General features: G+C 51.7%; 1 protein-coding gene across 5 annotated transcripts in view; it reads left to right on the top strand.

Annotated features, from left to right (window-relative positions):
- Positions 1–22,106, top strand: part of SNX19 (sorting nexin 19) — a 37,551-nt gene that overhangs the window by 4,485 nt on the left and 10,960 nt on the right. For 2 of the 5 annotated variants that reach the window (XR_014619112.1, XM_084301419.1), the window contains exons 5-10: positions 98–228; positions 1,555–1,651; positions 1,901–2,087; positions 4,272–4,401; positions 16,312–16,496; positions 17,276–17,363. Coding sequence is in view for 3 of the 5 variants with exons in the window: in XM_084301419.1 (XP_084157545.1) it covers positions 98–228; positions 1,555–1,651; positions 1,901–2,087; positions 4,272–4,401; positions 16,312–16,496; positions 17,276–17,363 (818 nt within the window). In the remaining 2 variants the exon portion in view is untranslated. Of the gene's footprint in view, positions 1–97; positions 229–1,554; positions 1,652–1,900; positions 2,088–4,271; positions 4,402–7,096; positions 7,180–15,040; positions 15,378–16,311; positions 16,497–17,275; positions 17,364–18,050; positions 22,101–22,106 lie in introns of those variants that run through there. The other 3 variants (XM_084301418.1, XR_014619113.1, XM_084301420.1) reach the window with 3 other exon arrangements.

Below are 22,106 nucleotides of genomic sequence, written 5' to 3'. Positions count from 1 at the left end.
TTCCTTATGGAAAATAGGGATACAGCAAATCTTAAAACTCCTGATTCTTATTCCGGAAAACCCTACCAATTATTGATGTAACTCCTGGCTCTTGCAGATTGTTGTCAATGCCATTGTGGATACCTTGAAGACAGCGTTCCCCAGGTCAGAGCCCCAGAGCCCCACGGAGGATCTTAGTGAGTCTGAAGTGGATGGGAAATCTCAGACAGATGGGAAGAAGGCTAACAAGTAAGGGCTCCTTCATCTTCGCCTGTGCTTCATGTAGAATGTGGAGTTCATCAATAAGCTGGTTCCAACATGAAGTACTGACTTGATGCTTCCCTTGTTTTGGATAATCCGTGGCTGTCATATTTTAGTTGAGTTGCTTTCTCTTTCACATGCTGAGCAAGGGTGTTTGAGTTCCTGTTTGGGTAAAAGATTCTCCAGGAACGCTGAAGGTTTCCACAGCAATTTCTGCTCGAGGTTTCTCTGTGGTTTCTTCCTGAGGGAACGCTGAGGTGGTGGCATTTGCTGGGAAAGATGTTGATGCTCCTGAAGAATTGCTTTTTACCCATAAGCATTTACATGACCTACACATGCGGTGAGTCACTGCAAAATACAGCTACAGCTTGTGAGACATGGGTTTGCTGCTGGTGAGAACAATTACTCCATGCACAGCACTTCAGGGCAGATTTCAAAATGTGATGAAGAAAACATGCAGTGTTCCAGCTAGTTTTACCTGTATTGTCTACCCGGAGGCTTACTCCTACCTTTCCCATGTGCTTCACGCAGTGACACATCACTTTTCCTAGCAGAAGTTTGAATATTTATTTAGGAGTAACATTAAAGGTCATTGCACCTCTCCTGCTTACCAAGAGTTTGTTTGTTACCAAGAGCTTGCAGTGATGAGCCCTGTTGGGCTTGCCACTGATTGTTCCCTTACAGAAGAAGGGAAGGTTTCTGCATGAGAATGACTTTTTTTTTTTTTTTCTTCCAGGAAAGAGTTGTTTTGCTAGGGAAAGCTGCTTTGGACAAAAAGTTTAAAAAAAGAAAAAAAAAAAAAACAGTTCAACTTTTGAAATCTCTTGGCTGAATGGGACATTCCTTCATGATAAAGACTTTTTTTACAATTTGTCCCAAGTCCAAAATGCCCTTTCACATCCTCCTTTCTGTATATGTGTTTACAGTTGGGTTTCACAATCCTGCTGAGTGTCTCAACTCAGTTTTCTGGACGCTTTCCTGGATATGCTGATGTGCTCGCACCTATCTGCATGTGGGCTTCTATCTCAAATAGCTGTGGAAGAAGGTGTGTGTGGTAGATATCAGGAAGCCTTGGTTATGCCAATGTTTAAGAATGCTAAAAGCACTCTAAAGCTTTCATTACATGGTTGGTTCTACAGCTAGTTCTCAGTTATCCTTGGGGGCAGATGCTTTTCTGAACCACTTTAGGTCTAATCAGACTTCTTAGCTTGGGCTTGACACTGGACAAACATAGCTGGTTTGGAGTTTTGGCTGAGACTGGGAACTCATCACTCGTGGAGAAAATCCTGACCATGATGTGTTTTTCCTTTTCAGGTCCAGGCTGAGGTTTTCATCCAGTAAAATCACTCCAGTGCTGAGTGTGAGTGAAGCCCATGACAGGATCGTGTACTCCGTGAGGGAGGGCAGCGCTGTAAGTTCAGATCCTTCTTGTGATCCTTCCGTGATCCTAATCATTTAAAATGTTTGGATGCTGGCCTGGAATTATCCACGGGCACAAAGCTGTGGTTGCTGCAGCCTTGTTCCCACACGCCAGGCCTTTGCAGAAGGGCAATGAGCAGCCCTTGTTGTGCCATTGGAATAGAGCAAGTTGCAAATCAGGTGGTGGGGGGGCTGTCTGAGCAGTGGAGACTGTGGTGCTAACACACCGGTGCTTTTGTAGGCCTCTGGCACCATATCGCTGGCTGCTATGGAGTCCTTCATCCAGAAGCAGGAGAAGCTGCTGGAGGCAGTCCCCAGCAAAGCTCCTGAGAGTGAGGGAAACAGAGAAGCTAAGGAACGCCCCACGCAGGAGGATGCAGACAGGCTGGGCCCGTCAGAACCGGGAGTACATCCAGACACAGACACAGGTGAGTTCAGCTCTGTTTCAGGCTCTCTCCCCTGGTACTGCAGCAGCTGCCTGCTGAGAGCCTGCACGCTCAGCTCGCAGGGTCTTGAGCACAAGGAGCTGGTCCCATGCCTGTTGCACCTTCATTAAAGAGAAGGCAAGCTGAGTCTTTTCTAGTCCTGTTAGGAGATCCTTATTGCTCTTGGAAGCAAATTGGGTCTTGGCTTGGTTCTGTCACTGTAGATCTTCACCTTGGTGTACTTGCTGCAGTTACTTCAGAGATATTTCTTAAGGACATGCTACCTAAATTGCTAATGTTGTAAAATCAGGCTCTGTTAAATTGCCAAATAACAGTTTCTTGGTAGTCTAAAGTTAGCCTTGATATGTTCATACACTATAAAAGGACATTTGAGGTTGTTAAGTTTGGATGAATTTGGTGGGAGTAGTAAATGTGTAACCTCAGTTCGAGGAACAATGTTCCCTTTCTGGTTATAGATCTCTCCTCTGAAACACAGAGGCCCTCTGTCCTCTCAGAGCAGTTACAAGATTATCCTGAGCACGAGCAAAAATATGTTCTCTAATCTTCTTCTTGGAATAGCCAAGCTGTATCAGCTGGAACTTTCCAAAAACTTCACTCCAGTGGTTCAGGTTTGGCAAGCTCTGAGTGAAAGCACATGCTTGTGACAAGATGGGTCTGGTATTCTGAAACCTAGCCTGTGCTACCAGCCTTGCCTGTAATCTTTGAACCACATGCCTGCAGTTGTTTTGGGGCTGCTGGGCAGCAGGACTGGAATCGGAGGTCAGTGCTCCGTGCAGAGGACAAGAGATACAGGCAGGCCAAGTTAGCTGAACTCTCAAAGAAATTCTGTGTAATTGATGTCAAATCCCTGCAGGTCTGTGATGCCTCAGAGCTGAGACAGGGCAGGATGAGGGGAATGGATGTGGGGAGGGACTGGCTGAAGGCACCCAGCATCCCTGTCTGCTCGCTGGGTGACCTCTCGGAGGGCTTGGCCAGCAGCTCCCTGGGGAAGGAGGCTTGGATCTAATGGGAATAAACAGAACTTCATCCCGACTCCTTTCCTGTGGGCCTGCAGTGATGCTAAACAGCCTGCTCTGCTTTTAGCTCAGGGAAGTCAAGGCTCAAAGGGCAAAGCAAGGACTGACTTGTGCGTGGCCCAGAGAAGAGGCGCTGAGCACACTCGGATGCCGTCTCCAAATGAACGGCGTGGAGTTAGTAGTCCAGCTGGTGAGCAGCAGGGAGGGAAGGAGGCAAGCCAGGGTTCAGAATCCCTCTCCCCGTTATCTCCAGCAGGCCTGCTGCCCCTCCACGGGGGGAGAGCGGCTGAAAAATGAGGTGCTGGGGACCAGCAGAGCAGGAGCTGCTGCTGTGCAGTAACTCACCCTGCTGACAGAGCAGTCGTGGCAGTGCAGGCTGGGGTGCTGGCCTAGGAGTGGTTGTGTCAGGCAGGTTTGTGGTGTGTTAACAGCTTTGTTCTGCACCCCAGCTACAACACTTTGGGGCCAAGCAGCACGCAGGTCGCTTTAGCAAGCTGAATGTGTGCCGTAGGCTTTGACATCCATCTGGGAATAAGAAAGGTTTTGCTGTCCCCGGTCAGCATCACCCAGGATATGTCGGCATGTGCAGGGGTTATTGTCAGGACTGATGCATCTGGTGTGTGCAGATGTTTGTTACATCTTCCTGCTGAGACCTGGACCTGCCACACGATGGCAGCCCACAGACACCGACCGGAGCCTTGCGTCTGGAAAACTGCCTTGAAAGAGGGGGAACTGGTGAGGGAGACTGGGAAAGATATTCCTCATCGATGTGAAGTCAGTATTTTCATCTCACCTGCTTTGGGCATGCTGCCATCCCTGTGCATGGGCTGGGACTTGATAATCCCTCAGCTGAACTGAGTAGGAACTGAGCAAAGCTGCTCTTGGAGCAGTCAAGTTCTGGTGTGCCCCTTCGAAGGAAAGGATGGTGCTGCTTGAATGGGAGAGGAAATGAGTGCTCAGGGCAGGATGCTGGGAGGGCAGGAGCCCCAGGCTGGCTATGCTGTAGCACATGGCATGAAGTGTTAGGCTGGGAAGCAGAGCATCATTCAGGCTCTTGGCTAAAGGAGTCGGTTTCAGGTGATGCTTTCTACCATATTTGCTTAGGATCTGAGCTGGCTTCCTCATCTGAGCCTCCTCTTCCTCCTTGTAGACTCAGAGACGGCTTTGGCTGACCTGGCCCTGGACTTGCTGCGCCTGCTCCTGATGGATCACTGGAGCTGGCTCTGCACGGAGGACATCCAGAAGGTCTTTCACCTGCTCTTCGGGACCCTCATTCAAAGGTACGGCCTCAGAGACCAACCTCACAGCTCTGTGGCAGCACTGCCTCTCGAGTGAGACTAAACCAGAGTTTTTATCTGAATGCAGATAAATACTTTCTGTTGCATCAAACATCAGGGGCTTGTAGAGGAGGTGTAAGGTGTACGTGCAGTGAGCATCCTGGAGGTTTGCAATGTAAGCTGCTTTCCCTGTGAGCAGCATCATAACCCCAGTGGACAGTCTTTTGCCTCATAACACAATGGAAAGCAATGATCCAGCTGTGTGAGTGAGAGGCTTCCTACCTCACTGAAGGAGCAAGTGTACCCATCTCCTCAGCCCTCCAGGCAGGAAATGGCTTCTGCTGGTCTACCGCAGCCTGGGGCCTCAGCTTTTTCTTTCTGCAAAAGGAGAACAAACAGGCACAGGGAACAGAGAACTGTCAAGTAACAGCTTGGACTGCAATCTCCCAGGGCCTTTGCTCTCCCTGATGTGTCCCTCTCCAGTCTGCAGTGGGCCAATAATGCTTGTGCCTTGGGCATTGACCCACAGATGTATTAGGGAAAGATTTCCTTTCCAGCTGGTATGCACTTGCCAAGCTTTTCTGAGGCCAGTGCCTCTGTGTGGTAAGGCATTGGGCCAAGACACACAAATAGAGAGCATTTCTGTTTTCTTTTGTAAGTCGGTGACTATCGCTAGCTGAGGATGTGGTCCTTTGGAGTAAAAGATAAGCCTTCCCAGGAGAACTTCGGCTAGGGGGAGCCTCAGAGCAGTGTTTTTCCCACTCCTGCACCCTATCTTCTATAGGAGATGTTGAAAGCCGGCGTCAGAATGTGCAGGGCAGCACGTTGTAACCTGGGTGGTAACTTGAGCTGCCCTCAGCAGAGGTTGCCGAAGCACTTTGAGGTCAGGGGCTGCTGGCTGTCACTCCAAGTCGGTTTCCTTGCGTGGGAGGAGGTGGGTGTCGTTCCCGCTTCTCCAAAACGGGTTTGGTGTTTTGGGGAGTGAGCTGGAACCCAATCCTTGTGTGTAAGCACGGAGGTATGAGAGCTTGAGCGTGCACGTCATCACCTCCTAATAAGCAGTGTCCCCGTCACCCAGGGGGCCTGCAGCACAGACACGTGGCGTTGGTATTTTCCACTAGAGAAGCTGTCATACACAAAGCACATGCCTGGCCCTGGAAGGTGGAGGAGCTCTGCGTGTTGTGCTAGCAGAGGAACACGAGGATGAATGTGTTTGTAGCAGTTCTGCTTCAGTGGCTCTGGGGGAACCTGAAAGTGCTGTTACAAGCAAACTTTTGGCTGGAAGGGAGATGGGAAGTCCTGCGAGCCCTTGGTGCCACACTCAGGACCTCCCGCAGGGTGTAAAAAGAACCTTTTGAGCTAACTACGTGTCCCTGGGTCTGTGTGTGTCTGTGCTGATAGCTGTGTGTTGACACTGGCTCTGGGCTTGTTCTGGAGCAGTCGGGAGTCGGCGTGTCTGGTGCGAAGGGGCTGGGGAAGGAAAGGAGCTGGCAGGGAGAGCTGACCTGCTGCCAGGACGGTGTTACTCGGGGGTTGCTTCAGGGAATACCCCCCACTCCTCTTTCTGCTGCTGCAGCTGCCACCCCGACACGGAGGGCTATGCTTTGGTCCCCTAAATGGAAAGAGTATCAGGGTAGAGGTTGTCTTATCCTGAAGCAAGGTGAGAGGTTTTCAGTGATGCTGGAAGCCACGCAGAGGGTAGGACGCTGTAGTGGGCACAGAACTGGGGGCAGCCCAAATCTGCCTGTTACAGAAGCTGTGATCTGGTAGATCACAGAGCTCAGTGCCCTAGGCAGATGATTGAGATGAGGGATGTAGGTGTCCCCGCAGTGGAGGAGGTGTGGGAGCAGGAGGGCTCCCTGCCAGCTTGCCATGGCACCCTGGCCCTTCTCGTGATACCTGAGCAGGAGGGGGGCTGAGATGGGTGCTCGTGGCTGACCCAGGTGGTCCCTGCTGCCCTGAGCAGATCAGGAGCTCTCTGGCTCAGACCTGATGCCAGCTGCCTGTCCGAGGGCACAAGGTGGCATTTCTGTTCCATTTAAGCATTGGCAACGTACTCACTGCTAGGCCAGACCTAGCACAGCCTTCGTTCAGGTTCTCAGGCAGGCGCTGTGTCGGGGTATCCTGTGCAGGTGGAGAGATACCGAAGCTGTTTGGGAGCATGTGCTGTTTGAGGCATCATTGCTCCTGCCTCTGAGAAGAGGTGGACGAACACGAGGTGGCAGGCGTCACACAGCCTGTCCCTAACTGTGGCTAATTACAAAGCACAAGTGGAGTCATCCCTCCCTGATAGGAAGCCCTCCTCTGTTCTATCAGCAGCTGGGTTACATGGTGGGTGTTGAAAAACCGACCTAGCAGTGTTTTGGGTGTCAGGAGTGGGCTGCTGCTGGAGGCTTCTCTGCTTGGTCACTGGGAAACGTGCTGTTCCTGCAGCCTCCTCCATGGGCATTGCTACTGCTGTGCACCACGTGTGCCTCATGGGAGAGCAGAGAAATCAAAGAAACACCAACAGAGAGGTCAAGCTTCAGAGAGCCAGTCCCCTCTCCTTTGGGAACTTGATCTCCAAGGTGTGTTGTGCCCACAGGACCCCTGTGCTGTCACGAAGTGCCTGGCGTTACCTTGCTGGTGAGCCAGAGCTCCCTATCCCACTCTGTTTGCAGGGAGCATCCCTCTACACTCCTCTTTCTCCTCTCTGTAGCAGAAGTAGCCGAAGCCAGGCACTATCCGTCTCCCCTGACTGTCAGCTGGGCAGCGAGAAGGACGGCAGTATGACCGAAAAAGGTATTGTTAAGTAAAAGGGAGGCCGCGTCTGCAAGCCCGCATCTGAGCGGGGTGCTCATCCCATTATGTAACAGGGAGTGATCCTTTTTTGGAGCAGAAAGGAGAGGTGGGTGGAGAGGAGGCTTGCTGGGAGCCCAGGCAACCCTGGGGCCAAGGAGCGCTTCCAGCAGGCTCTGTGTGCCTCTCCCTGCCTGTAACCAAACCCCGCTCCGTGCCCCTCCTCTGGCCGGCTGCTGCTTCCCTCTCCCGGGCTGGGAATGGAGATCTCGCTCTCACCAGGAGGCTGCAACAGGAACCTGATGGCAGAGGGGGGTAGTTGGGGCTATTCTGGGCCCCGAGGGTGTTCGGGGAAAGAGCTAAAAAGCATTTGGAGAATCCGTGTGCTTTTTGGAGCCCGTGAGTCAAAGCGGCGTTAAAAATACACGGCAAGCATGCGAGCCACTCTGCGGCTGTGACCCCGCGCCCTGCCCTCGCTGTGTCCCTGGTGGCACGCTGGTCACTGGGTCAGGGTCCAGCAGGAGCCAGGTAGAGCCCATCTTGCCCTGCTGGGGCTCTCCTGGGTCTGCATCTCCTTCCAGCAGAGCCCGGGATTCTGGGGAGGATTTATATGTAGGTGCTTTTCCAGAGTGTAGGTCCAGGAGCAGAGCTGCTGGCTTCCCCTTCCCGTGCATCACAAGAGAGCCACAGCAATGCAAACCGCCGAGCTGACAGGAGGGGACCCGTCACACCCCATAACCCCAGCGGTGGTGGCTGTGTGTTTAGGGGAGCACACATGCAGCAGGCAGCTTGGGGTGCTGTGTTCCACATTCAGATAAACACAAAGCACCCCTGCCTTCCCCAGGAGCTCAGCGGCTTGCCTTGCTGCTCGTTTTGGGTCACTGGTGCTCCTCCAGGCTTTGTCCTGTCCTCTTCCTCAGCAAAGCAGCCTGCCAGGAGCTGGCTACAAGAGCAACTGTCCCCCAACAAGCAGTCTCCTCTTCTGAAATCACTGTTCTTGAAGCAAGAATGGAGTAGAGCCCTTGTGGGTGGCTGGGAATCCGTGTGGATTTGGAGAGGTGATGCTCGAGCCCGTGAGACGTAGCCAGAGACCCAGGGACAGGCAGGAGGCAGGTTACAGATGGCCACCCGGCTTTTGTGGTCACAGTTCCTTGCAAGTTCTAGCTGTTTCCCTATACATTGGCACCCAGGGGGCTGGCTGGCTTTGCCAGTTTCTAGTTTTCCTCATGGGGCTTCCTCTCCAGCTCTGGCTCTGCACTCACACAACGCTCAGGCTGCTGTCCCTGCCTGCGGTGCGTCGCCTCTGCTGGCACGAGGGGGAGCTGCCGGCTGTCCGCAGGGTGTGCAGGTAGGCAGCAGGGCAGAGCAGGGCTGTTCAGTGCTGCAGGGCCCCAGTGCTGGAGCCTGCAGGGCTGTGGGCCATTCCAGGATGCCTTTCCAGTGCTGTCTAGGATATTCAGTGCATTTTCAATGGGGGCTGCAAGGCTGGGGAGAGCAGGACGTGTCCCTTGTCCCCAGAATGTTCTTGGAGTTGGCTGTTACAGGGATTATTGCTCGTCGGGGTGAAAACCACCGTCCTCTTGCCATCCCTGCCTCTGTGCCATCAAGTTTCCTGTCCCCCCATTGCTGATTCACCGCATGCACTAGTGGTGGCACTTCAGCAACGTGGCTGGTTTCTGTAGCCCTACTGCCAGGGGCTTGCTCGCTCGGCTTACAGCCACCTCCAGCCCCTCCAGGTGAGAGCATCCCGGACCAGCTTCCATTGCCCGTGATCAACAAGTGTCCTGGGTCATCAGCCGAGCAGCACTGCAGCCAAATTTGGGGTCCCTGCAGCAATCCAGGCATCAGTGCTGGTCCAAAGGATGCCTCAGCACACTGTGTGCCTCTGCCTTCTGTCCCTCCTTCAGCAGGGACATGGCACGGTGCTGTGACCGTCACGCAGGATGGGCTCAGGTAGGCTGTTGCAGGTTACCCCGTGCACTACCCCGGGCTGCCCTCGCCTTCTTGGTGTCCTCTTGGCTTCGGGGTGCCGTGCCGGCGCCCATCAGCTTCAGGCCAGGTGTCACAGGCCCTTGTGCAACTGCTGGTGTGAGTCAAGGAGCTCGTAGCTTCAGGGTGTTGCTTGCTGATTTTTCTGTTTTCTTCTTCCCTCTTTTTTTCCTTGATCTCTGTGCCAACAGAACTGGCAAAAACAAAGACCCTTGGCAGCCTCCTCGATCCTCTTGACTTGAAAGTGCCACTGGCGTGTAGTGTTGCCTGACCCTCTTAAATGTCCCTGAGTAAACCTGCCTGCTCGGGCAGCCAAGCACCTGCAGCCCCAGGCTCTTTGGGAACACGCTGCCCACAAGTGACACGTCCTGGCCGTCCAGAGCCCCGTGGGCACACAGGGCTGTGTCCGACAGCGGGGCCAGGTGAGTGCAGAGCTGTAGGTGAGCTCCACACCCATGTCACCAGGTGTAGGGGGTGTCCTGGGGCTTCCCTGCCGGTGTTATCTCTGAAAAGGGCACTGCCCAGGGCTGGCCCCAGGAGGAGCCGTGCTGGTTTGTGCCAGAGCTGTTCCCAGCACCACTGCTCCCTCTTTCCTTTGGCCTCGTGGCTGGCAGGTAGCTCACTGTGCCGCTCGGGCAGCAGCTCCAAGTTTTGCTGGCAGCAGCAAGCTGCCAAAGGAGCAGGGTCAGAATGGATTTAGTTGCTCCAAATACGATCTCTTCTGGCTTGTTCCCTGGGGGAGCTGATGCGGGCACGTTTAGCAAGCACCTCTGCACCAGGGGCAGATATATCTGCGTGGCTGTAGAGGTGCTGGGGTTCCTCAGTGGTGCGAACTCGTGTCCCAGCTAATGCCAGCAAGAGTTTGTGTGGGGATGAGCCACATTACGGCACCTTCCTCCTTGTCACTGGACTCGGCTATCGGAGCTGCAGGGAGCAATAGGAACCCCAGGCCTGTGGTATGTCAGCAAAAGCAATCCTCGGGACTGCGTGTGTCTTCGTGTGTGTGTAAAGTAAATAAAAATCAGCTTGGAAACGGGCCTCGATTCAGTTGTCTCCAAGCACCTGGAAATTTTGGATCTGGCTTTGAATCTCTGTCCCAAACAATTTTTTTTTCCCCTCATCTAGAAGCAGCATTCTTCCAAAAACAGCCGCTGGAACGAAGCAAGCACTCTGTGCTTTGATAACAATTGCAACATTATTTTAACTGCATCTCTTTTTTTCCTTTTGACTCTGTTTCAGCAATTAGATACGTGCCAACTTTTTTTTTTTTTTTTTCCAAATTAAGAGGAAAAAGTAACTTCCTATTGCAAGTAGAGGAGACAAAGGAGAAAAGGATTGCGAGGAAATGATTTCTCCTTGCAGGTTTTAGTTTCCCCAGGCTTGTGAAGGGTTAATGGTGTTTTTATGTATTTTGTTTCTGAAGTGGGCTAATGAAGCAATCTGCTCTGAGCAGGACCTGGCTGAGACAGCCTGGCCTCTCCCTGGGGCACTGCTGAGAGCTTAATTGGCTCAATAAATACTTGATGAAGATGTTATCGAAAGCCGGGATGCTTTGTTAAAAATCAAGGGGTTTTTGGGACGATTTTTAATCATGTAGCTTCCCCCCCCCTTTCTTGAGCCCCATGGCGTTGCAGGGAGATCTAACTTGAGCAAAAACGCAGCGGAGCGGCTCGGTTAACTCACTGCAGGAGGATGTGAGAGCTGGAGCCCTCTGTGTTCACCGGCTTTCTTTTTGCAGCAGGTGTGTTTAGGAGAGAGCAGTGCGTGAAGTGGCAGCGGCAGCAGCGTGCCCCAAATCCGAATGCCGAGGTACAGCTTGATGCCTGCAAGCAGTAGGGAGCAGTCTGCTTTTCCTCCTGCCCTCCCCAAAGTGTCGCCCCTGCCCACCTCTCCCAGGGCTTCTGCCAGCTCCACGTCTCAGGGCTGGGTCGAGCAGATAAAATAAATCCCTCTGCCCCACGCTGCTGCAGGCAAGTGTAAGAGGCAGGGTAAGGGCACGTGGGATGCCAACGCTACCTGGGTCAGCTCCCCGCAGCTCCGTTTGTTTCTTCCTTCCTCCGGTGTGCTGCCCTTGGCCGCGCTGGGTTTGGGAGGCGCGAGGCTGGCAAGACACTCTGTTCGAGGGGCAGGCACTCGGCCACGGGGCCGCTGCCTCGCTGGTCAAACACTTCATCACCGTGTGCTCGGGCAGGGGTACAGGACGCATTGTTCGTAGCATATACAATTGTAAACTTTTTATAGGGCAGCAGGAGAGGAACGTTTCCAGTAAGGCGAGAAGGATAGTTTACTTTTTGCGTGTGTGCCTTTGGCCAGAAATTTAAAAGGACTCGGGATGCTTCGTGTTTGATTTATGGAGGGCTTTTTTCTTTTCTTTCTTTTTTTTTTTTTTCTTTTCTATTTCCTTCCTCTCCAAAGAGTTTACCGATGGCCTGGACAAGTGTGGGTTTGCTCTGAAGGTGTTTGAGCAGAGCGTGCCAGCACTCAGCTGCACGTGTTGCTGCTGGCGGCGGTGCAGGGAAGGTGAACGTGGGCTGGAGTAGCAGGTGCTAAAAGCTGAGCCTGGGGGCAAAAGCGCTCCCTTTGTGTTTTTCCATGCTTCTAACTGCCTGCTGCAGCTGTTCCTTCGGTTTTATAAGCTTTGCTAAGAAATGTTTTACAGTCAAGGCATTGAAATGTTGCTCTTCGTGAGCCCTTGAGCTAAGGATATTCTTGTGGTTTGAGGCACAATTTGGGGAAGAATTTGGGGGACAAGTACTGAGAAGGGAGGGATGGTCTGGTGATTTAAATATCAGCCTTTCCTGAATTCATAGGAGTCAGATGCTTGACTATGTTGTGCATTTCCAGATGTTGCCTTTTTCTTAAATCCTTTTCACTACCTTGGTCTCACAGGCCCTTTTTGAGCTCCTGGTTAGCCACGCCGTGTTAACTGACCTCGGGGAAACGGGGGCCTTGTTCTGGGGTGGAAGGTGGTAGATGTTGAGCTGGACTTGCTACTGTTCTGCACAAATCATCTGTATTTATAGAGCTTTTTGTATTTATACAGCTAATGCAGACTAGTAGAGGCATTCCCATCTTCCTCTTCATCCTAACATGGGCTCTACATTTTGTTTGTCTGAATCCTTGCAACCCCCAGTTTGGGGGGGAATCACAGTTGCTGTTGCTTCAGATTTTAATCACAATCAGCATTAGAAGGTTTTCTTGAATACTTAACCCAAACATTCCTCAGCTCAAATGAATTTAGCAGTTCTCTCCCAACCTTGATGGACAAGAAAAGCAGAGGTTTATCAGCACCGAGCAGCTGTGTTAAAGTTTGGATAGTACTTAATTCTTCCTGTCCACTGGACCATTTGTGGTCCTTCTTTCTTTTCCATGCAACACAAACCCAACTTCTCCAGCCTTTACCCGTGGAGATGAGCTCTCTTTCTGCAGGTGAACCCTCTGGGCAGGCCACTTAGAGGAGCCAAGTAAACTCCAGTCCTTACACAGTGCTTTGCCCTTCCTGACTGTTTATCTATGCTGCCCTGCGTTAGCAGCCCCGTTACTTTTAGGGGGCAGAGAAGAGCCAAGATATGTACCACCCAGGCCTTGTTTCTCATTCCCAGGGCATTTCTGCCGTTCTCTCTTAATGGGCCCCTTCAGCTGACCTTGGAGTTCCAGCTTAAGCCATGGCATTAAATCAGCTCTTTTTTAGCAGCCATTTCATTCCTCCATCAGCAGCTATTTCAAACGGAGGACCCTTACAGCATGGGCAAGCTATGCTCCTCTAGACAAACGGCCAGGACCTCGTAGCCTTTGCAGTCTGCCTTTTTGCATTGGGCATTATCAAAGCATTTGAACGTCTGAGCCCAGGAGGTCACTTGCTATCTATTTCTGGTCTCCACTGAAGTGTAAGGAGATGGTTTGGTGATGGGTTTGTTTTTCTTTCTTTCTTATTAAGGCTACTTCTTCATGAAATACCAGAATGGAAATAGTAACTTAAAAAAGATAGCTGTATTTGTGTTTCTTACTGGATTTATTTCTACCTGGGAGCTGGGGGTTGTGCAATTTTGATGTGGCACACGGATCTCAAATGTTTCGTCCTTTAATAGTATGAAAAATCGTCTGTGATCAGCTGGTGGAGGTCAGCTTTGGGCCCACGTGTTTGGAGTTCCTGTGTGAGAAGTGTCAACTCTTAAGCCTGGCCTAGCACTGGAGCAGCAAGGCCTGATGGAAAGGTCAATTTGCCACAGAAACCCAGGGTTTGCTCAGGTAGGATCTCTCAGTAAAGCTAGGTGTGAGCCTCCCTGAGTTGCAGATGGAGCTGTTAGTGCTGAGGAATTAACTTGCTCCTTGGCATTTAATAAATGCTGCTCAGGCATGGCCCTGCTTGCTGTGCAACTGCAGTGTGTGTCCCCAGCGTGGATGGTGGTGGGACTGCTGCAGGCTGAGGGCTGTGAGAGCACCAGCTGGAGGGAGTAGGGAGGAAAACTCCTCATGGACAGGTTGCTCTGCTTTGATCATCTCTTTTGGAACATCTGAGGGCATCAGCTGCTCTTGCAGGAAGGATGCTGAGCCAGGGGGACCGATGTGATGGTTCCTCTCTTCCCACTGCTTTTGGGATGGGTCCACGCACTGGTAGGCTGGCAAAGGGCACCAGAGTGTCCATCCTCTGAGCTGCTGCCCTTCCTGTCCTTCCCATCCCAAACGGGAAGGCAGGGAGCTGCTGGAGGGAGTGAAAATCCATCCACTGACTGTGTTTTGCAGCTGTGGGAACGAAGACCTACAAGCACTTGCATAACCCAAGTGCATGCACACGGGATAAGATCTGTAGGTGTTACCTCCAGGCCTTGTCACCTCGTCCTGGGGACTCTATAGGACTAAAAGAGCTAGAGATGGAAGGTTGTTTGTTTGGGTTCTTCCAGCATTCGTCACTTCTCAGTCCGCTCTTGAGCTGTCTGGAAATGTGTGCTGTCTTCTCGAAGTTCAGCTTTCACTCTCCGTGCTATTTGCTTGAATTTTTGCTATTTTAGGAGCGTTCCTAAGAAGAAGAGAGTTTGTTCTTTGCCTTTTGCAACCTTTTAAAGGATGACAAGTGACTGTTGCTGAGGTGAAATTCAAGTCAACATTGGATCCGTTGTCCCCAGGCGCGGGGTTGTTCTGTTTGCAGCTCCGTCCCCAAGTCTCTGAACTTCTGTTGCCTGTCAGATGTTTTCTCAATTAGAAAAACAGATTGTATATGAAAACATGTTAATGAAAGCTCTTTTCCCTCGAGGAGCCACAGTTTAGCACTTTAATTTGGTCGGGGATGGCTGGAAGGTTTTACACGATCCAAAGGTGTTAAACTCTGTGGATTGCTGGAGATAAACTCTTTTAAACAATTGTCTTTCAGACGTGGCCTTTTCCTAGACAAGACAGCGCCGTGACATTTCATCCTGTTATTCTGGTGGCAGCCAAGCTGTGGATCTCTGTGCTATCTTATAGCAGCATCAGTACTTGGGGTCCCTGGCGAGACGGGGTGTAAAGGCCGTGTGTCTCCATCCCCAGTGCTGTTCCTGGGATGGCACAGCACGCACCAGCACCGCCCTGCCCTGAGGCTTGCTGGCCTCACTGCTGCAGTGCACCGAGGCTCCGATCAGGTTTAACACTCCTTGCTTTCACAGCTGGTCTCTCCTAGGTGTGCAGCCTTACCAGCCTGCAGCTAGGCATCTTGTTTCCTGCTGAGGAAGGGAGCAGTACCTGCCCTTCTGCCTGCTTACCTTTAGGTGCTGCTATTCCTGATGTTCTGGTGGCGCTGCCCTGGTTGCATGGGGAAAGACGCCCTTGGCCCAAATGCCTCGCCTGAGAAGAATGCAGACAGTCTGGCAGAGCGCAGGTTAAATAAAGTTTGCCTTGGCAGGGCCCATGCTCTTGGATGTACTGTGAGCTGCCGGGGCGTAGTGGTGACGGAATTGCAAGCACGAACGCCAGCTGCCAAGAGGAACGGGTCTCCTGGCCCCGCTTGCGGACTCCTCTCCTCTGGGACTCTGGAAGTGCTGGCGAAATCCAAGCCTTCTCCCTGCCCACCCCGGCCCAACGCTCCTCTCTGTCTCTGGATCTCCTGCTGCTGAGGACGGCGGCCGCGGGCGAGTCCCAGCCACAGGAAGTCAACGGGGACCCTCCCGTTGACCTCGGTGGCGTCAAGGATTTGGCCGCTGGCTCCCCCTTGTTCTGGCGGGGAAAGATTTTAGGCGGTGGTGAGTCCTGACTGATGGCCATGGCCTTTGCTGCTGCACAGGGAAGTGATTTAACACCTTGGAAAGAGGGTCCGCCTGATGCATGGAGAAACTTCCCCTGACCAGCTTGGGTGGCGTTGACAAATCTCCCCTGCCCTGGCTGCAAACACGTCAGGGCCCTTTTGTGGAGTGACATTCCTGTGGCACAGCCTCGGGATTTGCAGGTTGTTGCCATATAAAGGGCACGGTTTGGCCCAGCAGGAGGGCCAGCGAGTGGTTTTGTTGGCAGGTACCTACGCTTCCTTTTAATAGATGTGCAGCACGGGGTTTGGATGGGAGCTGCAGTGAGTTCATTGCCTGCAACGGGGGGACAGGGAAGCAGCAGGATATTCATGCCTCACCATCCAGGGAGGGTGCATTTTGCTCTCCCAACGAGACACCCTTGACTCTTTTGGTAGCGGAGGGGCTGATGAGGGGAGTGCTGGTTGCCAGACCACGTTCACATCCTTCCAGTCATTCACAGGGATTGTTTTAGAGTTAAAGCAACAGTTTTGAAAGATGGAGATGGGGGTGGTTCTCCCAGCTCTTTGAGCTCTGTCATCTGCTTGTGCATGGACATCACTGCAGTCATATCCCTTAGCCGGGCTCTCTCTGGAGACACGTTAACTCATTTGATTTCACGTGGGCAGCAGGGCAATGGAGCTTTTCACTGCTTTTCGCTTTTCCTTTGTGACTTCACATGTGTTTGTAAGATGGGAAGCATTTACCTAAATCTGGTGCACAGGAAAACTCAGCTAATTTAACTTGTGAAAATGTGTTTTATGTATATACACACTTGAAAAGTGCATGTTAACTTGCCCAGCAAGGTGATTTCCCCTCCGTGGCCTCAGCAGAAAGCTCCGTAGTTGGTCCAAGTCTGACATTTCTGATCTCTCTCTCCTGCCCTGTGCCACAGGTGGCTGGAGGTCCAGGTGGTGAACCTGACCTGCACCCAGCGCTGGGTCCAGTACCTCCAGCTGCTGCAGGAATCCATCTGGCCCGGAGGAGTTTTACCAGCCGTGCCTAAACCAGCCAGGACAGAGGAGCAGAAGAAAGCAGCAGCAGAGCAGGCCCTGCAGAGCCTGATGGGGATCTTGCCTGGTAAGTGGGCACCGGAGACGGGTCAGGAGCTGCAGGTGAGGCTGGGGAACCCTCCAGTGCATTGGCATCTCTGGAAATACTTTTACCATGATGGAGTCTGCGTGTGCCAAAGCACTGAGAAATGTTCCCAACCTTTGTGGTTGGATGGTTTCCTGCAAGGCAAAGCAACAATTTCCCAGTTCTAGGCAGTTTGCACAACCACTTAGGGAACAGCCCAGCTTAGAGAGCAAGGGCATGTGTCCTGGTGGTTCCCAGGTGCAGACTGCCACACGTTCCTTCTTAGTGCTGGTGGTGCTGCTCCTGCTCAACCACTCCAGAAAGGAGGGGCTCAGGCCAGCCTGTGGCACGCAGCAATCGTTTGGCTTCTTGCTCTAGAGATGACAGAGTGGCTTTTCCACTGGGCTGAAATCATGAGTGCAGCTGCACTGGATTTCCCTCCTGAAGTTTGACATGGGGACCTTTGGCATTGAAGCAGCTGCTGCCTAATCCATGTGAGTGTAGCCTGAACTTTTAACTCCTTGCTGCAGTGTAAGAGGCCCCTTAGTATCCTTTGGGGATGAAAAAGTGCTACCAGTGTATGCTGTTCCAGGCTGAAGCACTTTCCTGGCAATCAGTTCCTGTCCCTGGATGTTTTTTCTCGTGGTAATATCGTGCACGAGATGCCTCAGGCTCAGAGCACCATCACAAACGTTGATTTGGCACCCTCCAGGAGGAGGCTGAGCCCATTTTACTACAGTGGAGACGTGCTGTTCCTAAAGCTTTGTCTCTGATGTTGACAGATGTGATCCAAGAAATCCTTGGAACCAGTAAATGTCGCATGAGCTGGAACCTGGTGCTGGAGTCCCTGGGCCATCCTGTTATCAACAGGTATGTAGATTAGTCTCCTTACTTCAGCAGCCTGTGCAGTGGGTCCCATAAGCTATGCTCACGGCTCTGCTGTGAGTTTCACGCTGCCAGCTTCTTGGCACAGAGCCTATCTGGCTAATCTTGCTAGACTTTGTATGCTATCAAAGGGAATCTGGGACAATTATCGTGAAGTTGTGTGTTTTAGGACCTCAGTCTAGCTGGAGGTTATTGAGTCAATCATATTAATTATGTTGTCAGGCTTGTTTAGGTTGTAGATGTCCTGGGAGGAAGCAGAAGCAAATCCTGGTTTAGTCTGTTGTTTTTAGAAGAGCTTAGGGAGCTGCATGTATTTGTAGATGGTGCTTTTCTGCATACCTGTTTCTGTACATTCGAAAAGCGATGTTTTTTGTGATTAACTGCAAAGAAGTGCGTGTGCCACCTCACTCTAGGAGATGCATTTGTGCTTCCTGTGCTGCTCATCAGCTCCAAACACTTGCTGGTTTGGAAGGGTGGGGGGAAACCGAACCATCCCTTGAAACCTTTCTTGTAGGGTATGAGATCTTTTGTCTGTCTCACGAAGGCAGGCAGAGTATTTCTTCCTTGCGTGAGGAAGGTACAAGCCTTCCTTTGGCTCCTCTGCGTCTGGAGCTGATCTCCCAGCTCCACTGTGCCCCGACCAGGCTAAGATTTGTCTTCTCTCCATTTCAGGCACCTGGTTTTCTGCCTCTTGGACATTCTGCTGGAGTTCTTGGTTCTGAAGGGCTCCAGTAATGAGCTCGAGACCGCAGCTGTCGCGCCGTCTGACTCTAGTGGCCTGGAGAAAGCAGGCATTTCAGCACATTAACGAGGGCTGGTGTAGCCAGCAGTGAAGGAGAGAAGAAGCCACAGGCATGGGATGATTTGATTTTCAGTGCTTACTGAACATGTCTGGGAGCTTCTTGTAAAGAATTTTTCCAGCCAGTGCTAAATGAGGCTGCTTCCAGGCTTCTCTGTTTTGACTGGGTGATGAATCAAGCCCGCTGTCAGTGGCTGAAGAGGTTTTTCGGCTGTGTAGTGTCTGTTCCATCGCTGACTTGATGGAGAGTCTGAACTGAAGATGCCTGACTTCTGTGGAGCTGGATGTCCTGAGAAGGATGTGCGGGCTGCCTGCAGATGCTGTTTGGGTTTCATGTCTCGCCCCATGTGTCTGAACAGCCCAAACGTACACACAAAGGCAGGCGGCACACACGACCTTTGCTTTTAGGGCTTCAAGCTCCACCTGGCGCTGCCATGTAGAGGCACGATGGTGTCTTGTCACTAGGTGTTTCTCCAGGACAGGGGAAATGAGGACCAAATGCTGTCCCTGCTCTCTACAGCAGCCTGCCTCATGCCTATGCAGGGCCACCTGCTCTACCAGAAGGAAGACAGGGAGAGAGTGGAGCACTGGAGATGTGAGAGCAGCCCTGAAGTCAGTCAGGAACCTATCCCCATTGCCCAAATAATTGGGAAGCTGGAAGCAGTGCAGAAATCAAAGCTGCTGTCCTGCTTTAGGGACAAAGATAAGTTGGCTCCTGCTGCCACCCCTCCAACATGGTCTTGTTCTGGCATCTTTTGCTCCCTGAACAGTAGGATGGAAGTAGGGCAGGCTGTGGTCCTGGAAAAGAGAACCATCCCCATGCTGAAGAGGAATGGTAGCTTAGCTGGACTTTAGGATTCCCATGTATTTTGCCTGCTGAGTTCAATCCAAGAGACTTGTCTGGAAGGCACAGGAGAAAGGGAGCTGGTCCATGTGTGACACGTAGCAACTAAACCAGCTCCCAAAGTGCTTGTCACAGCGAGCTCTTGGAGAGGAGTGAACACCTCTGAGCCCAGGAGGAGAGCTGGATGCATGTTCTGGGAAGGCAGCTGGTAAGGTGGCCCTGGGAGCACCACCTTAACCCGGGCTGCTGTCTCACTGCGGTTTGCTGTGCCTGCTGTTGCAAACAGCTGTGTGCAGACTGCTCCAAGAAGCGTGTCAGCTCAGGCTGTCCAATGCCATCCGGCACAGAACGGCACGTCGGGCTGACAGCTGCCTTTCCGGGTCATTCAAGACTCGAGTGGTTTCACAAGCTTACGGTGCCCAGCTGTCAGGCTTGTGATGGGGCAGAGGGACATGGAAAACACACACCAAGAGACAGCCCTGTCTGTATTTCTCCCAGGATATGGATCACCAAACTGACCAGCGCTGGACTTTGCTAATCAAGAGAATGCTGCTCCTGGTGCTCTCAGCAGATCAAAGCACGGAGAGGGGACGTTGCAAGAGGAAAGCACGCAGGATCACGGCTAGTTCCCACGTTCCAGTACCAAATGGTGCATTTCATGCAGCCTGCATAGTTTCTTGGAGCTGGATACTCCATGGCGAGTTTGGAGAACAGGGCATGGAGCTCCAACACGTGTACTGCTGAAAACAGAGCCTCTGCTCTTCCCAGGGACAGCTGCTGAATAGTGGACACTTCTCTGTGTGCTGCTTCATGCTTCTGTTGTGTGTGTGCCCGTGGTGTGTGGTAGATGGTGGGAAGGAGTAGCTTGCTGCCAGGAAGTATTTTTTTAGGGAGTTCCAAGGGTACCCAAGACTAGGCAGAACCCAATGTAATGAAATAAAGCAGTTTTGCACAGCTTATTGGAGCAGTTTCTCAGCAATGACACTTTTGAGCTGGCAGACCTGCCTGCCTGCTTGGAAAGGAGGGAGTTGGGTAGCATAAGAGCAGATCAGACAACGCATTGGAGAATGTTCCATATGGAATAATGGCCAAGCAGCAGGTCAGGAAGCAGGAATCCCCTGTACCCTTAAGCACAATACCTACTTGGAGCACCCTCTTCACCCTCTCTTTCACTGCCAGCTTCTGATTCCCTTCTTTCTTTCCTACAACTTCCATTACTGCCTCCCCTGCCTCGAGGAGGCAGTAGGAGAAGGAGCCATCAGCTAGGGCTGGCTGATCCTGTTGTGCTTGGTGGCTTCCCAGATGCTCTTGGTGGGCTTGCTTGCTCTTGCTTTTTCAGGAACTTTACAGCACCAAGGCTGCAGTGTGTCACTGATTAGGGATATCGTTATCAGACTGCTGAGAAGGATCATTCAGAGACAAGTTACAAACTCCACGCTGCCAGCTCCACCTGAGGACAAAGGTGTAGTACAATCCTTACAGACACTGCATTTGTCCTCAGAAGGATGAGCTCAGGCTTCCCCTTTGCCAGGAAGCCCTGATATGCCTGCCTTTCGCCCTGACCTCTGGCATTATGCGAGCAGCTCAATATTCATTCCTCCTGGTGGAAATAATTTGTGATTTCCGCTGGCGGGCTCCGAGGAGCATAGCTGGAGAGGTGGCACTTGGCTGGAATGCTGTGACAATGACTGTGGTTGTAGCAGACAACTCGGTGTGTGCATCCTCTGCACCTTTCACATGAGGGCCCCGAGCCCTGCATTTTGCAAACGTGCTCACACGATGAAGTAGCAGCATCTCCTCTGTGTTACCTGGCAGTTGTTGGGGCACGGAGAGATGAAGCAAATTTACTTGCTTCCACTTCAAGTCAGCAGCAGAGTTGGGAACAGACCCCAGGAGTTTGGACTGTGAGATCTGTGTTTTAATCTCCTGAACCCCCTTTCTTTTCTTAGAGCAAGGAAAACAAACCAAGATTGCCGGAGCCCTTTCTCAGGCTCTCACTGGCCAGGCTTCAAGCTCCCATTCTCTCCTTCATAGATATTAGTCCGTTCTCACAGCCAAGATGAAGCTGCCCATGAACAGCATAGGACCAAGTAGCCCCTGTCTGTACCTCGTTGTTAAGCAATACAAAATCCAATAAAAAAATCAGCTTTTTTTTTTTTTTAAACCTAATGACAGTTTTTTGTCTCACTGCAGCTTTCAGATTAAATTGAGCACAACAGTGGCAAGGGCAAGCTTCTTTAATCAGGTGGGCTGGAAGTTTATTTTCTCTGGACTATGACTGGAAATGCTGCTTTGGTAAAACAAACAAGGCCAGCAAAAACCTTTAACTCATTCTGTGTGTCAAGCTCCCACAGTTGTTCCAGCGACTTCCCTTCTGCACAGATTTGTGTAGAAAGCTATAACCAGGGAACTTCAAGGCAACCATAAGCTAAACAGTAGCTGTTGTGTTGAGCTAGAGCTTGATTTTTGAAGAAAAAAAAATCAGGAAAAAATACACTACTGTGCACTGAATCCTTGTCGCCTTTCCTGTATTCAAACCCCTGTGTCAGCTATTTGTGGTCTGTACCGAGGAGTGCTGGTCTGAGAACCTGTTTTGTGGTTAACAGGGAGCAAACTGGTGCTCCAAGTACCTGAGACTTCTGCTCTGACTCTGTGTACAATAATACTCCATTTCAAAATTATTTCTGCATTTGGATTTAAAATTCACCATTGTCAGGAGGCTGCTCTTGGAAGGAAAAGGGCAAGCGGGGGAGAGGCAAGAAAGCCCATTTGGGAGTGGGAAGAATTGGAGACAAGGCATCTCCTTGAGTGTTTGTTGCATCCTGAGATGCCTGGCTGGGGTGGCAGGGCTGGTGGCAGTGGGTCTGAGACACTGGTTTGCCCTCTTTGCATGCGGTGACATTAGTGTGGGTGGCTGTCACCACAACTGGGGGGCCTCCAGCTGCTGAGGCAGGCAGCTCCCAGGAGCACAGTCCTGGGACAGCTTGCAGATCTGGGAAAGGCAGCTTGCTCAGAAATGGGAACAAGTTTTCCTTCCCTGATACCATCAGCACTGCTTCTTTCTCCCTGACAAGCAAACTTCTTG

Source organism: Netta rufina, assembly GCF_964035555.1.
Source record: "Netta rufina genome assembly, chromosome: 25".
Taxonomy (NCBI): domain Eukaryota; kingdom Metazoa; phylum Chordata; class Aves; order Anseriformes; family Anatidae; genus Netta; species Netta rufina.
The sequence above is the reverse complement of the archived record's forward strand: the minus strand, read 5'-3'. Positions and strand labels throughout refer to the sequence as shown.